We start from the raw sequence: 12563 nt of genomic DNA on the forward strand, positions 1-12563 counted from the left end.
ATTTATGTGAAAAATAATAGTAAAACAAAATTATAACGCTTTCATACCCGCAAAATAAAAAATAAAAAAATAAAAGAAACCCTTAACGTGCAGTAGTACCCTGCGCATTAACGAGTGTACTTTGACAGGCCTCTGGGCCTGCTTCCATTTCCCCCTCACGACATAGTATAAATACGCACTAAAACACACAGCACACACGCATTGTTGGTGTTGGAATTGAAAAAATTGATTTCATAGAATTTCGTGTGATTGAAGCCGCCAATCGCGCTACTGTTGTTTCATTGGGAGCCAATTATTGCAATGGAGGCGCCTACGGAAGCTGAGCCACAAGCTCAGCCGGAGGCGGAGGGGGTTGAGGAGCGGCAGGAGGAGGATGAGAACGACCTTTTGATGGCCAAGGCACAGTCGTTGATGGATAAGATCATTGCGCGCCGTGAGAATCCTAACCCCGACTTGCTCCATGCCCTCGCCACCATTCTGGAGACTCAGGAATCCAGGTTGCTTATTCTTACGATCAGTGTGCTGGAATATTTTTGTTTTCTATCTCTACTCAGTTAACTGGAGTATTTTGTTTTGATATATTGATTTTCGGTGATGGATGCTGTGTTCGTGTTAATTGTATTCGTTTGGGCGGTTTTCTTTCGTTTCATCACGCGCTGCTAGCATCTTATGCTGTTGGTGGTAGAAATAAAGTAATTAGGATTGTGAATTGTATTGGTTTCAGGAGGAAGTGCATTGTTTTGAATAGTTTGCCTTTTTTTGGTCAGAAGAATTATGAGATTCTAAGTAATTAGTGTTTACCTTTTTTTTCCCTTTTCTGGGGATAGGGATTGTTGTGTTATGTATTGTAATGGTAGAGTAGACTAGCCTGTAGGACTTTGATAGTGGCCAAAAGTAGTTTGTTCAAGAAGTTGAGATATTAAGTTCCTCTATACATCCACGCTCGACCTAAGATGTGATTTTAATTCTGTAAAAGTTGACTGCAAACTGGAATTGTAGAATTACAACACCAAAATTACAATTCTTTCATGATTATTTTACCAATTAAGTTTGATCCTCTTTGATGTTCATGTGTCTATTGTAGAGACACATTTCTAGGTTACTATGAAAGGACGTAGAAATATTGTGTTATTGTACTAACTACTGTCTTTAATCCTAAAAAGAATAGAATAATATCAAAATGGGTGAAACTCGAACTGCTTGATTGCCAAAATTTCATCCTGTGGGCCATAATGTGACTGTAGTAATTCTCTACTGTACTTTTGGGCCTAAGATGCTGGGTTAAGTATGCCTAGTCAGGATGAATGCTATGTATGGAGTCATGTATCATCAAGAATCTGTTCCCATTTCATTGAGTTAGAGAAAGTAGACTACTCACCGGAAAGTTCGGCACTACATTTGTTTTTCAATATGATATGATAATATCCAAAATGTCCTTGATTCTTGTTAATACTTTTTTCGAAGTGGTACCAGAGTTTATTTTTATGTCATTGTTAGTTTATTTTTAGGTCATTTTAATAAAGGATGACCTAAAATGATCTTAAAGTGACATCAAACCCAAATTTTATAAAATGACCTAAAACTAATTAATAATAACCTTCCGTGTTTTTGGTTAATTATTGACCATTAGATCACCTAATCCTAGAGCCAAGTTTGGGCTGCATTTCTGGATTTAGATGCATTCTATATATATATATATATATATATATATATATATATATATTGGGGAACTGACAAGTTTAATTTTGGATGCGTAGCTACGTGGAAGGCGCAGATCAATCTTCAACAAGTAATGGCAGGTCTTCTCATAATATTGGGCGACTTGGAAATCTTATTCGGGTATTTGATTATTCATCATTGTCTTATGCTTTTGGTTTTGGCAACCTTTTGTGCTAGCTTGTGTCTCTGTGTAATACGTAGAACAAGAAGGAATATGGCCTAAGGAGTAGTTCAAGGCTTACCCACCTCTCTGTAGCATGTGACTTAGTTGTTTGGAATATGCATCTGTGTGGCTGAATGCCATGCAAGGTATCCCTTTTAACTAGTTTTGAGATGTTGCTTAATATATTTTACTTCCTACAGGAGAACGATGAATTTTTTGAGTTGATAACTTCCAAATTTCTAGCTGAAGGAAGAGGTTTACCGTTACAGGCAGCTACTACAAGGCTTCTTTTCAGTTGTTCGCTAACTTGGATGGTATGATAATAGTTATTGATTCATGATAAACTAAACATCTTGATCTATTTCTACCAAATCTTGTGTGCTACAGAGAGATTACTTTTTTTCCCCATCAGTTTTGTTAATGTTCTTGATGGACTATAGAGGGATTACTTTCTTTTGGTCATAAACTTGTGTACTGTTCTTAATGGGCTCTTAAGGGATTACTTTCTTCTATTCATAATCATAAACATTGTTTCATGGTCTTGATGTAAGTAACCTTGAATGCAGTATCCACATGTATTTGAAGATAACGTCCTAGCTAACTTAAGAGGGTGGGTGATGGAGGAGATTCCTCGCTCATCTGGTGATGACCGTCAGGGGAAGCATGACACGGGGAAAAGAAAATCGTCAGATTTTGAAATGTTACAAACATACTCTACTGCTCTTCTTGCTGTATGCTTGCCCTGGTTGGTTCTGAATCTGCCTATTTTCCCAATATCTTTTGTGGTGTCTGTCTCTCTTTCTCCTTGTAACTTTTTTCCTTCATTGGCATTTCAGTTTTGGTACAGTTGTGGAAGATGTCTTAACATCTGGAATATCAGCTAAGCTAATGCGATATTTACGAGTTCGAGTTTTAGGTGATTCAAGCACAAATCAGAAAGATGGCAATATATCAGCAGACAACAAAAGTGCACCAACCATCACCTTCCCTAAAATGAAAGAGGAAGGTAGGAGTAGGTTGCGGCTAGCGACAGAGGCTTCTCAGTTGGATGCAGACACTTCAAGAATGCATAGTGATAAGGATCATGATCGAGATGCTTCCCTATTGGATGAATGTGGGATTGATGAGTCGTCCCCTGATAGTATGGTTCTTGAGGTTGATGGTTATGAACCAGAAACAGACGGCGAAGAAAAATGCAATATTAGAGATTTTTGCGAGTCAAAAACAAAACTTTGTAGAAGATCTCATAGGGAAGAAGATGTTGAAGAAAATATGAGAGACGACTCTTCCAGACGAAAAACAAATCGTGGATTTTCCAAAACACGAGGAAAGGTTAGGTCAAGCGAAGGAGTATCTGAGACTGAGCAAGCTATGATCTCCCCAACTTCTGGTAGTAGGTCAGGGCAGGCACAGAGTGGAGCTAGAAATCAGGATCTAAGAAGATTTTCAGACTCTAAAAAGAGTCTAGGAAGAAATTATGTTGATACTTTTATCCCTCAGAGAGACGACAATGATGATTGCTTCCAGAACTGCAAAGTTGGAAACAAAGACATTACCGATTTGGTTAAAACAGCTGTAAGAGCCGCTGAAGCTGAAGCAAGAGCAGCCAATGCTCCTGCTGAAGCCATACAGGCTGCTGGTGATGATGCTGCTGAAGTGGTTAAAACTGCTGCTTTGGAGGTGAGCGTACTATTTTCTTACTCTTTCTGTCTGAATGCATATATGCATGAACTATTCACACACATCTGTTTACTATCGAACCAGGAGTATAAGAAGACAAGTGATGAAGATGCTGCTGTGCTTGCTGCTTCTAGAGCTGCCTCTACTGTCATAGATGCTGGTAATGCAGTTCCTGCTCTGAGGTGGGTAGTATGTTTCACGGAATGGCTTGGTATTGATCAAATAACTCAATAAGTGGCATATGTTTTGTGACCTCGCTTACTCACTGCATTTTGATTTTTACTCGACCTTTTGTCCCTTGTAGAAATTCAAGCAATGTTGATAGTGATTCAGGGGATTCAAAGGCTACGGATGCAGATTTGAGTGAAAATATTTCTGAAGTCTCAATACCAGACAACCACTCTCTTGCGGAGCTAAGGGAAAAGTTCTGTATCCAGTGCCTTGTAGTGCTGGGAGAGTATGTTGAAGTTCTTGGACCTATGCTCCATGAGAAGGGGGTTGATGTCTCTCTTGCATTAATTCATCGAAGTCTGAAGCAGAAAGAGGCATCAACTGGTATGCGTCTTTTGCCCGATATTTTGAAATTGATTTGTGCCTTGGCTGCTCATCGTAAGTTTGCTGCGTTATTCGTGGATCGTGGTGGCATGCAAAGACTGCTTGCTGTTCCTAGAATTGCACTGACATATCTTGGCCTGTCATCCTGCTTATCTACAATAGGTTCAATCCAGGTAATTTGTGGCGTCTTCTTCGGTTTGTTAGTTGCTTATAATATATCTGCAGTTTGACATGACATTCTAGTTCTATTTATGCTCTCTTATGTTCAATGCTCATAAACTAGAATTTGGATGTTATTAGAGTTGTTTGAGATGGCACCTTTCACTAACAAGATATCTTTGGCAGGGGATAATGGAGCGTGTTTGTGCCCTACCTTCAGATGTAATCAGTCAAATTGTTGAATTGGCTCTACAACTTATTGAGTGTTCACAAGATCATCAAGCCCGAAAGAATGCAGCATCGTTTTTAGCTGCCACTTTTGTCTTCAGAGCCATCATTGATGCATTTGATTCACATGATGGTTTGCAGAGACTAATGTCTCTTTTGCGTGATGCTGCCTCAGTAAGATCCGGGGTTTCTACTGGGCAATCAAGTAACTCAGGATCTCTTAGAAATGATCGGTCCACTGCAGATGTACTGACCTCTTCAGAGAAAAACATAGCTAATCAGACCTGTATAACACTGCGTCAATATTTCAGAGCACATTTCCTTTTGCTTGTGGATTCGGTAAGACCTATGAAAAATATTCGAAGTGCGCCTAGAAACACTTCTAGGGCAGCAAACAAGCCACTGGACATAAGCAATGAGGCAATGGATGCTGTTTTCCGGCAAATACAGAAGGATCGGAAGCTGGGCCCTGCGCTTGCAAAGGCACGTTGGCCTGTAGTTGACAAATTTTTGCTATCAAATGGTCATACCATTATGTTGGAGTTGTGTCAGGTTTGGTTTAGAATTATTTGACTTCCTCTGCATTATGATCCTAGTTCTCTATATTAAACCACATGTTTGCTTGTAGGCCCCACCAGTAGAGCGCTATTTGCGTGAGTTGCTTCAGTACGCCCTTGGTGTGCTGCAGATTGTAACTTTGGTACCTTATAGCCGCAAGCCTATTCTAAATGCCACTTTAAGCAATGACCGAGTGGGTATAGCTGTCATCTTGGATGCTGCAAATGGCGCTGGCTATGTTGAACCCGAGGTAAAATTTGCACCCAAAGCTGTGTGCTTTTTATTTTGGCTTTTGGGTGATTCTTTGTCTATTTACAGCTAATTAATTTATACATCATTTTAAAAAAAATCTCAGATTGTTGAGCCAGCATTGAACCTTTTGATCAATCTTGTTTGCCCCCCACCATCGATCAGCAACAAACCAAGCTCTAACATGCAAGGCCAACAAGCTTATTCTAGCCAAACTGGAAATGGTTCTGCTGTGGAGCCCAGGGAAAAAAATGCCGAAAGGAACATTATGGAACGAGCAGTTAATGTTCCTGTTCAGAATGAACTAAGGGAACGAAATGGAGAACCTGCTTCTGTGGACAGAGGTGGCTCAGTAGCTCCATCACCTTCATCAGTGGCTTCTGGCCTAGTTGGAGATCGAAGGATATCGTTAGGTGCTGGAGCAGGTGGTGCTGGGCTTGCTGCACAACTGGAACAATGCTATAGGCAAGCCAGAGAAGCTGTTCGTGCAAACAACGGTATCAAGGTTCTTCTTCAGCTTCTCCAACCAAGGATGGTAACATCTCCTGCTGCTCTTGATTGTCTTCGTGCTCTAACATGCCGAGTTCTTCTTGGTTTGGCCAGAGATGACACAATTGCTCATATATTAACAAAGCTTCAGGTCTGTATTACTTGATTTCTGATATATTGTCTGGCATAGACTCATAATCAATTAAATAAATTGCCATCTCTGTAATAGATGAAGTTTCACCAAATGTTTGCTGTCATTTTGGTTTCTATTCAGATAGGGAAAAAACTCTCAGAGCTTATTCGGGATTCAGGGGGGCAATCTGCTGGAGGTGAGCAAAACAGGTGGCAGGCAGAGCTCGCTCAAGTGATTTTTGAGCTGATTGGAGTAAGCACTAATTTGTTAACATAACTTTGAAATATGAGACAGGAGTGGTGGGTTGACTGGGTGTCCATACCATTGCTAATCACTGCAGTTTAGATACGTATCTTATATATGCACCATTTCATTTATGGTCAGTGAAAATTTAGGCTAGCCAACACTGTTAAGAACTTAAGACTAGATTAGCTGAATCGGGGTAAAAAGGCCATGGTTTAGTCTTTGGAAGTTCGCCCCTCCACAAGAATATTGCACACACCATCTCAATGCCATTGAGCATTAAGAGACATGCAACATGCTCTTGGGTTATTAATGATTGACTATAATAATACATCAAAAGTACAACTTTTTGAGGTCAAACTGTTTTCAAAAGTAGTTAGTGTATGCTGGCCTTTTTACTATTCAATATTAGCCACGGCATGTACTTTTTTATTTAAGTTGATGATATTGTTCTGTATTTGAAGGTTGTAACTAATTCTGGGCGTGCGAGTACTTTAGCAGCCAGTGATGCAGCTACGCCAACCTTGAGGCGTATAGAAAGAGCTGCCATAGCTGCTGCTACTCCCATTTCTTATCATTCTAGGTATTCAAGGATTCTTGTCATGGATTATAAATGCATATGATTTTTCTTGTCTGTTTTCATCACATGTCCTTTCAAATTCAGGGAACTTTTGTTGCTGATGCACGAACACCTTCAAGCATCTGGTTTAGCAGAAAGTGCAGCTACACTTCTTAAAGAGGCTAAGTTGACACCCTTGCCATCTTTAGCTGCTCCTTCATCTTTAGCACATCAAGCCACTGGACAGGAAGCTTCTGCAGTACAAATTCAATGGCCATCAGCTCGTGCGGTTTGTGGATTCTTGTCAGATAAATCAAAAAATTCTCATCATCAGGAAGATTCCAGTTTCAGATCTGATTCAACTTATATGTCTTCAAAGAAGAAAAAAATTCAATCATCAGCTTCTCATAGTCGCTCCAAAGTTCCACCCAAAACAGAGGATAGTCCAGCAGTGCCAAGTAGCAAAATAAATTTCAATTTAGAACAAGCCTCTTTAGCTGCAGATGGTGTGGGGACTCCATTACTGTCTGTTCCAAAATTTGATGGTGATGCAGATCCTCAGGTTAGAACCCCAATAGTGTTGCCAATGAAACGCAAATTGACAGACTTGAAAGAAAGTGTGTTGGGCTCATCGGCAAAACGACTTAACACTGGTGAACAATCACTTAGATCTCCTTGTTTCACCACACCTAATACTTCTCGAAGAGGTGGTTTGTATTCAGATGCAACTCTGTTCTGCAAACCGATCTCTACTCCGAGGGAGTGTCAAAGTAGGGATTTTGATGAAAATCAGTTGACTGGTCTGGCTTCTTCCTCCCAATTGCTCAGTGATCCACAACCTTCTGGCTCTGAACGGCTTACCCTGGATTCTCTTGTTGTCCAGTACTTAAAGCACCAGCATCGTCAATGCTCTGCACCAATTACAACTTTACCTCCTCTTTCACTCTTGCAACCCCATGTTTGTCCAGAACCAAAAAGAAGTCTTGATGCTCCATCAAATATCACGTCCCGTCTTAGCAACCGGGAATTTAGAAGCAAGCATGGGGCAGTTCATGGACTTCGAAAGGATCGCCAGTTTGTTTATAGTAGATTCAGACCATGGAGAAGTTGCCGTGATGACACTAGTTCATTATTAACGTGCATTGCATTTCTAGGGGATTCTTCTCGGATTGCTGCTGGTGGGCATACTGGGGATCTGAAAGTGTTCGACTCTAACAGCAACATTGTATTGGACAGTTGTACAAGTCATCAGTCTCCTCTTACACTTCTGCAGTCACACTTTTCTGGCGACAATCAGCTTATACTTTCTTCAAGTTCAATGGATGTTCGCTTATGGGATGCGTCTTTGGTATCTGCTGGTCCCAAGCACTCATTTGATGGAATCAAAGCTGCTAAATTTAGTAATTCAGGTGGAACGTTTGCAGCGCTAAGATCAGATTCACCACGCCGTGAGATTCTTTTGTATGATATTCACACGTGTCAGTTAGACTTGATGTTGTCTGATACATCTACCAACGTTTCTGGTCGTGGGCATGCGTATTCTCTAGCCCATTTTAGCCCATCCGACTCTATGTTGCTTTGGAATGGAGTTTTGTGGGATCGAAGGGTCTCGGGTCCAATTCATCGGTTTGATCTATTTACAGATTACGGTGGTGGTGGCTTTCATCCTGCTGGGAATGAGGTACGATAATAGTTCACATTGTTTACTGGATCTGGTTTATAAAATGATCTGTATATTCAAATGTATGATATTTTAGCTTTTACTAGTGTTCTCTAATTAACTTTCTTACTATTTCTTAAAATGTTTTTAACAGGTAATTATAAACTCTGAGGTTTGGGATCTTCGAAAGTTTAGGCTGCTTCGGAGCGTGCCATCTCTGGATCAAACAACGATTACATTTAATGCTAGTGGTGATGTCATCTATGGCATTCTGAGGAGAAATCTCGAGGATGTCACATCAGCTTTCAACACTCGCCGTGTGAAGCACCCTCTTTTCTCTGCTTTCCGCACCGTGGATGCCGTCAATTATTCAGACATTGCCACGATCCCCGTCGACCGCTGTGTGCTCGACTTTGCAACTGATCCAACCGATTCCTTCGTAGGTTTAATCACAATGGATGACCAGGACGAGATGTACTCCTCCGCAAGGGTGTGTGAGATCGGAAGGCGCAAGCCTACAGATGACGACTCCGATCCTGATGACGCAGAGAGTGATGAGGAGGACGAAGACGACGAAAGTGACGATGACTCAATTTTGGATGGGGATCTGGATGTTGACGGTGACAGTGATGCTGACGATATGAGCAATGAGGACGACAGTGCAAGCGACTTCGACGATGATGAGGAAGATTTCCTGATGGAAGGCATGGGTTTTGACGATGGGATGCTGGAGCTCGGGACCGAAGGCGACGAAGACTACGACAGTGACATTCTGGAATCTTTTAGCAGCGGGGATGAAGATGATTTATAGAGTGATATACAAACATCAGATTCTTGTCATTCTTTGAGAAGAGTTCCATTTCTATGGTTGAAAAAGGAACGGCTGAGATTGTAATTAATGTCTGTTATCCAGGTTGTAGGGAAAGAAATAGAGGAGTATAACATTGTGGGAAGGGTATAATCAAATTTTGTCCCTCATTAAAGATTCATTGAACACGTTCTAGATACTGTTATTCTTTTACATTTTTTGTACACGAACATGCTTGATGATCATGAGAGGTTTTCATTTTTAGTTTTGCAGTGAATTATTGAAGAAATTTCAGGTTCTGGGCATTTTAATCAATAGCCACCAAATATCTGTGATGTTGGAGGCCATTGGGATAAATTTATTGGTGGGATTTGATCACTCTCACGTTAGTGTTGAGGCTGAAATTTGAAATGGTGACGTGTCAGATGAATAGTAGACTTTTGGCTGAAAAATTGGAGAAGGGTAGATTCCGAATAGTAACGAATAAGAAATGAGTTTCTTGGAAATAAATGCATTGTTTATTCCACAACATAGTCTTTTTTCAATCTGATTAAAGTATTCTTCTTTCCAGCTACCAATTTTGCATTTATTTATTTTTTTGCAAATACAATCTCTAATTTTTGTTAATAATCAATTGAGGGTGTTATAATTGATAACAGAAAATCACTCTTAATTTTCCTTAATTAAGAAGATTTAAGTCACTACATTAATCTATCAAAACTTCAGAATCGCTACAAAAACATTCCATTAAAAAGGTCTTGAATCAAGCTGAGGTGTAACACCCAGACTTTTTATACTCATCTTACTTTTAGTTGGGACCAATTTTAAGAAGATGAAATATTAATTAATTATGCAGTCAAATGTCAACATGAATTCCTTCTCCAAACCTCTTTTTACACGGTTTATTAGTCAATATCTCGACTTGTCTCGAGTCGACGGTGAAGGGGCTAGAATGGCAGTCCGACGAACTCGCGAGGCGACGACGTCAACTGCACCGTGGCAGCAGCAAGGCTGCGATCTGACTGAGGGAAAAAGTAAGGAGCGCGGGCTGCCGGCGATGAAGACCGAGCAGCGACGAAGCTGTCCGCATGCAGTGACAACAGCGGTGTGAGGAAGGCAGCGAAGGAGATGGAAGCGGCGACGACGCTGCAATTTGGAGCGTGGGGCAGCGGCGACGGAGAGACCAGGCTGGACGGAGGAAGGGTGAATCAGCGGGCAGCAGCAGCAGCTCCTGCTGCGTCGCGGCAGTGGGGCTGTGTTTTTGCCGGCGACAACCAGCCAAAGAGAGATGAGAGACGGAGGTAGCGAGGAGATAGGTAGGGAGAGAAGGGGATTTGCATTTTGGGAAAGAGGAATCCGATTTTGGAGAGCGTGGGATTGGGGCTGTCTTTTTTTTCATTGGACTAATTAATTAATTCAAGTGTTTCAAATGTATTGGGCTGCCTTTTTTTCATTATTTGAGTTGTTGGGCCGGATTTTATTAGTTTGTTTTGGGCCGAAAAAGATAGGAAGCTCGGAGCCTCGGTAATAATTGAAAGAAGGGAAGCAAGGACTTAAGTAGGGGTGTCGAAACGGGTAGCGGGTAATCCCGAAAATATCCGATATATATTGATATTTTATAATTTTTTATTTTAATACTTGCTCTTCATGTAATTTTTTTAAGATTTTAATATTTTAAAAATTATAATGTAATTTTTTATTAGTAATATATTATAAAATGTATTTTTTAAGTTTATAACTTTTAACTAGGGTTAGGGTTAAGAATCTTAAGAGTTAAGATCACAAATCTTTTTTCCTGTCTTTTCTCTTACTCTTAACTCCTTGGTTTGATCTCAATTCTCAACAAAATTAAATAATAATAAAAAGTTTCAAGTGAGTCTATTACATTCATCAAGTAGTATTTCTAAAAAAACATCTAAAATATACAAAATATTTTTAAAAAAGAAGATTTAAAAAAAAATATTGGGTCAGGCACCTGCGGTGTCGGGTGCGGGATATCCGACTCGGGTATCGGGTAATACTCGACTAAATGCGAGACGGGTATCGGGACTAACTTTTCGGCCAAAATCGGGTGCGGGTACCCGCGGGTACCCGTTTCGACACCCCTAGACTGAAGGACGGATTTTCTCTACAAATAAAATTGGAGTCGAAGTAAAGAATTCAAATTCAGAAAATTAAACGAACGAGGTGGGCTTTCGAACTAAAGTGTTTTCAAGAGCTTTCGTTTTAATATATAGGTTTGAGCATCATGTTATGTGTGATTGATTTATTATATTTATTCCAATGATGAGGCGAAATATGTGCTCAAAGTGAAAGTGTTGTTGCGCATGTTATGTGGTGCTATGTGTTGATTTATTAAGTGATATTATAAATTGCTTGGCTTTGTTGATGTGATGTGAATTGATGTTCGACCTTGACAAAAAAGTGATTTGTGTTTCAAATACGTTTTTGAGAAAATAAAGTTTGCAAAGGGAATATCATGCAATGTTTTTATTTTGAGAAATGTCTATCTGTTTGTTTAGCAAGGGAGTTGTCCCTACTAGACCTATTGAAATTGAATTCGAATCTGACTAGAGAGTGAGTCCCTACTCAGGCTAGTGTACACCAATGGGGATCGTGAGCCGTCTTTTGGGTCGGCCAATCTAGTGATCGAGTTTGCGGCCACATTCTCATTCACAGGATGTTGATGTTGATGAGATTGATGTTGATGAGATTGATGTTGATGTTGATGTTGATGTTGATGTTGATGTTGATGATTGCTTAGTGGGGAGTGAGTCCCTACTATGAGTTTAATCGAATTCGGGTCATAGCAAGGGTGCGTCCCTACTCGGACTAGTGTACACGATGAGGACCGTGAGTCATCGAACGGGTTGGCCGATTTTCGTGCTCGTGGAAAGTAGCCCCCTTACACGGCACCCTAAAAAACAGATATGGCAGTTTCTTAAATAATTCAAGGAGAAATGGTAGTGTTCTGAAATGATGAGGAAAAAGGATTTGAGGACGAGTTGAAAGTTTGTGTTTGAGATATTTTTCGTGTCTCGGGCCTTTTCAAGTTAAAACCCCGAGGTCACTCAATGGTGGCATGATATAACTGTTTTTATAAAATTGTTTTGTCATTTGTCCACTGAGTGCATCAAGTACTCAGCCCTGCATATGTTTTCCCTACGTGCAGGTTGAGCGGTGACGAACGCGGTGGGTGTTGAGCATGAAAGTGAAAAAGATAATAAATAAAATTTTCTGAATATATTATGTCTTCATGCATAATAGTATTATAATCTCGAATACTTCCGCTGAATATTGTTTCTTTTACCAAGTATTGTTGAGATAATATTTGTTTCGAGTTGCTGATTGTTGAGATAC

The 12563-nt window shown here is 40.2% G+C and overlaps 1 protein-coding gene across 1 annotated transcript; it reads left to right on the top strand.

Moving 5' to 3' along the window:
• Positions 1-215: 215 nt before the first annotated feature.
• LOC121784540 (DDB1- and CUL4-associated factor homolog 1-like) lies at positions 216-9475 on the top strand. The gene is made up of 14 exons (XM_042182698.1): positions 216-497; positions 1758-1839; positions 2083-2196; positions 2449-2627; positions 2719-3562; positions 3647-3744; positions 3867-4290; positions 4463-5056; positions 5133-5312; positions 5418-5951; positions 6075-6185; positions 6641-6759; positions 6841-8416; positions 8550-9475. The coding sequence occupies exons 1-14, from the start codon at positions 301-303 to the stop codon at positions 9204-9206; spliced, it is 5709 nt and encodes a 1902-aa protein (XP_042038632.1). The 5' UTR covers positions 216-300; the 3' UTR covers positions 9207-9475.
• Positions 9476-12563: the final 3088 nt, after the last annotated feature.

The sequence above is a fragment of the Salvia splendens genome, chromosome 21 (genome assembly GCF_004379255.2).
Source record: "Salvia splendens isolate huo1 chromosome 21, SspV2, whole genome shotgun sequence".
Lineage (NCBI taxonomy): Eukaryota > Viridiplantae > Streptophyta > Magnoliopsida > Lamiales > Lamiaceae > Salvia > Salvia splendens.

What these genes read in the sequence shown, in the direction of transcription:
- LOC121784540 (XM_042182698.1), top strand. Translation starts at nt 301, where the DNA reads ATGGAGGCGCCTACGGAAGCTGAGCCACAAGCTCAGCCGGAGGCGGAG. An exon ending in GTTGTTCGCTAACTTGGATG is followed by an intron (nt 2,197 to 2,448) that starts GTATGATAATAG and finishes CCTTGAATGCAG; the next exon opens with TATCCACATGTATTTGAAGA. An exon ending in CCCATTTCTTATCATTCTAG is followed by an intron (nt 6,760 to 6,840) that starts GTATTCAAGGAT and finishes TTTCAAATTCAG; the next exon opens with GGAACTTTTGTTGCTGATGC.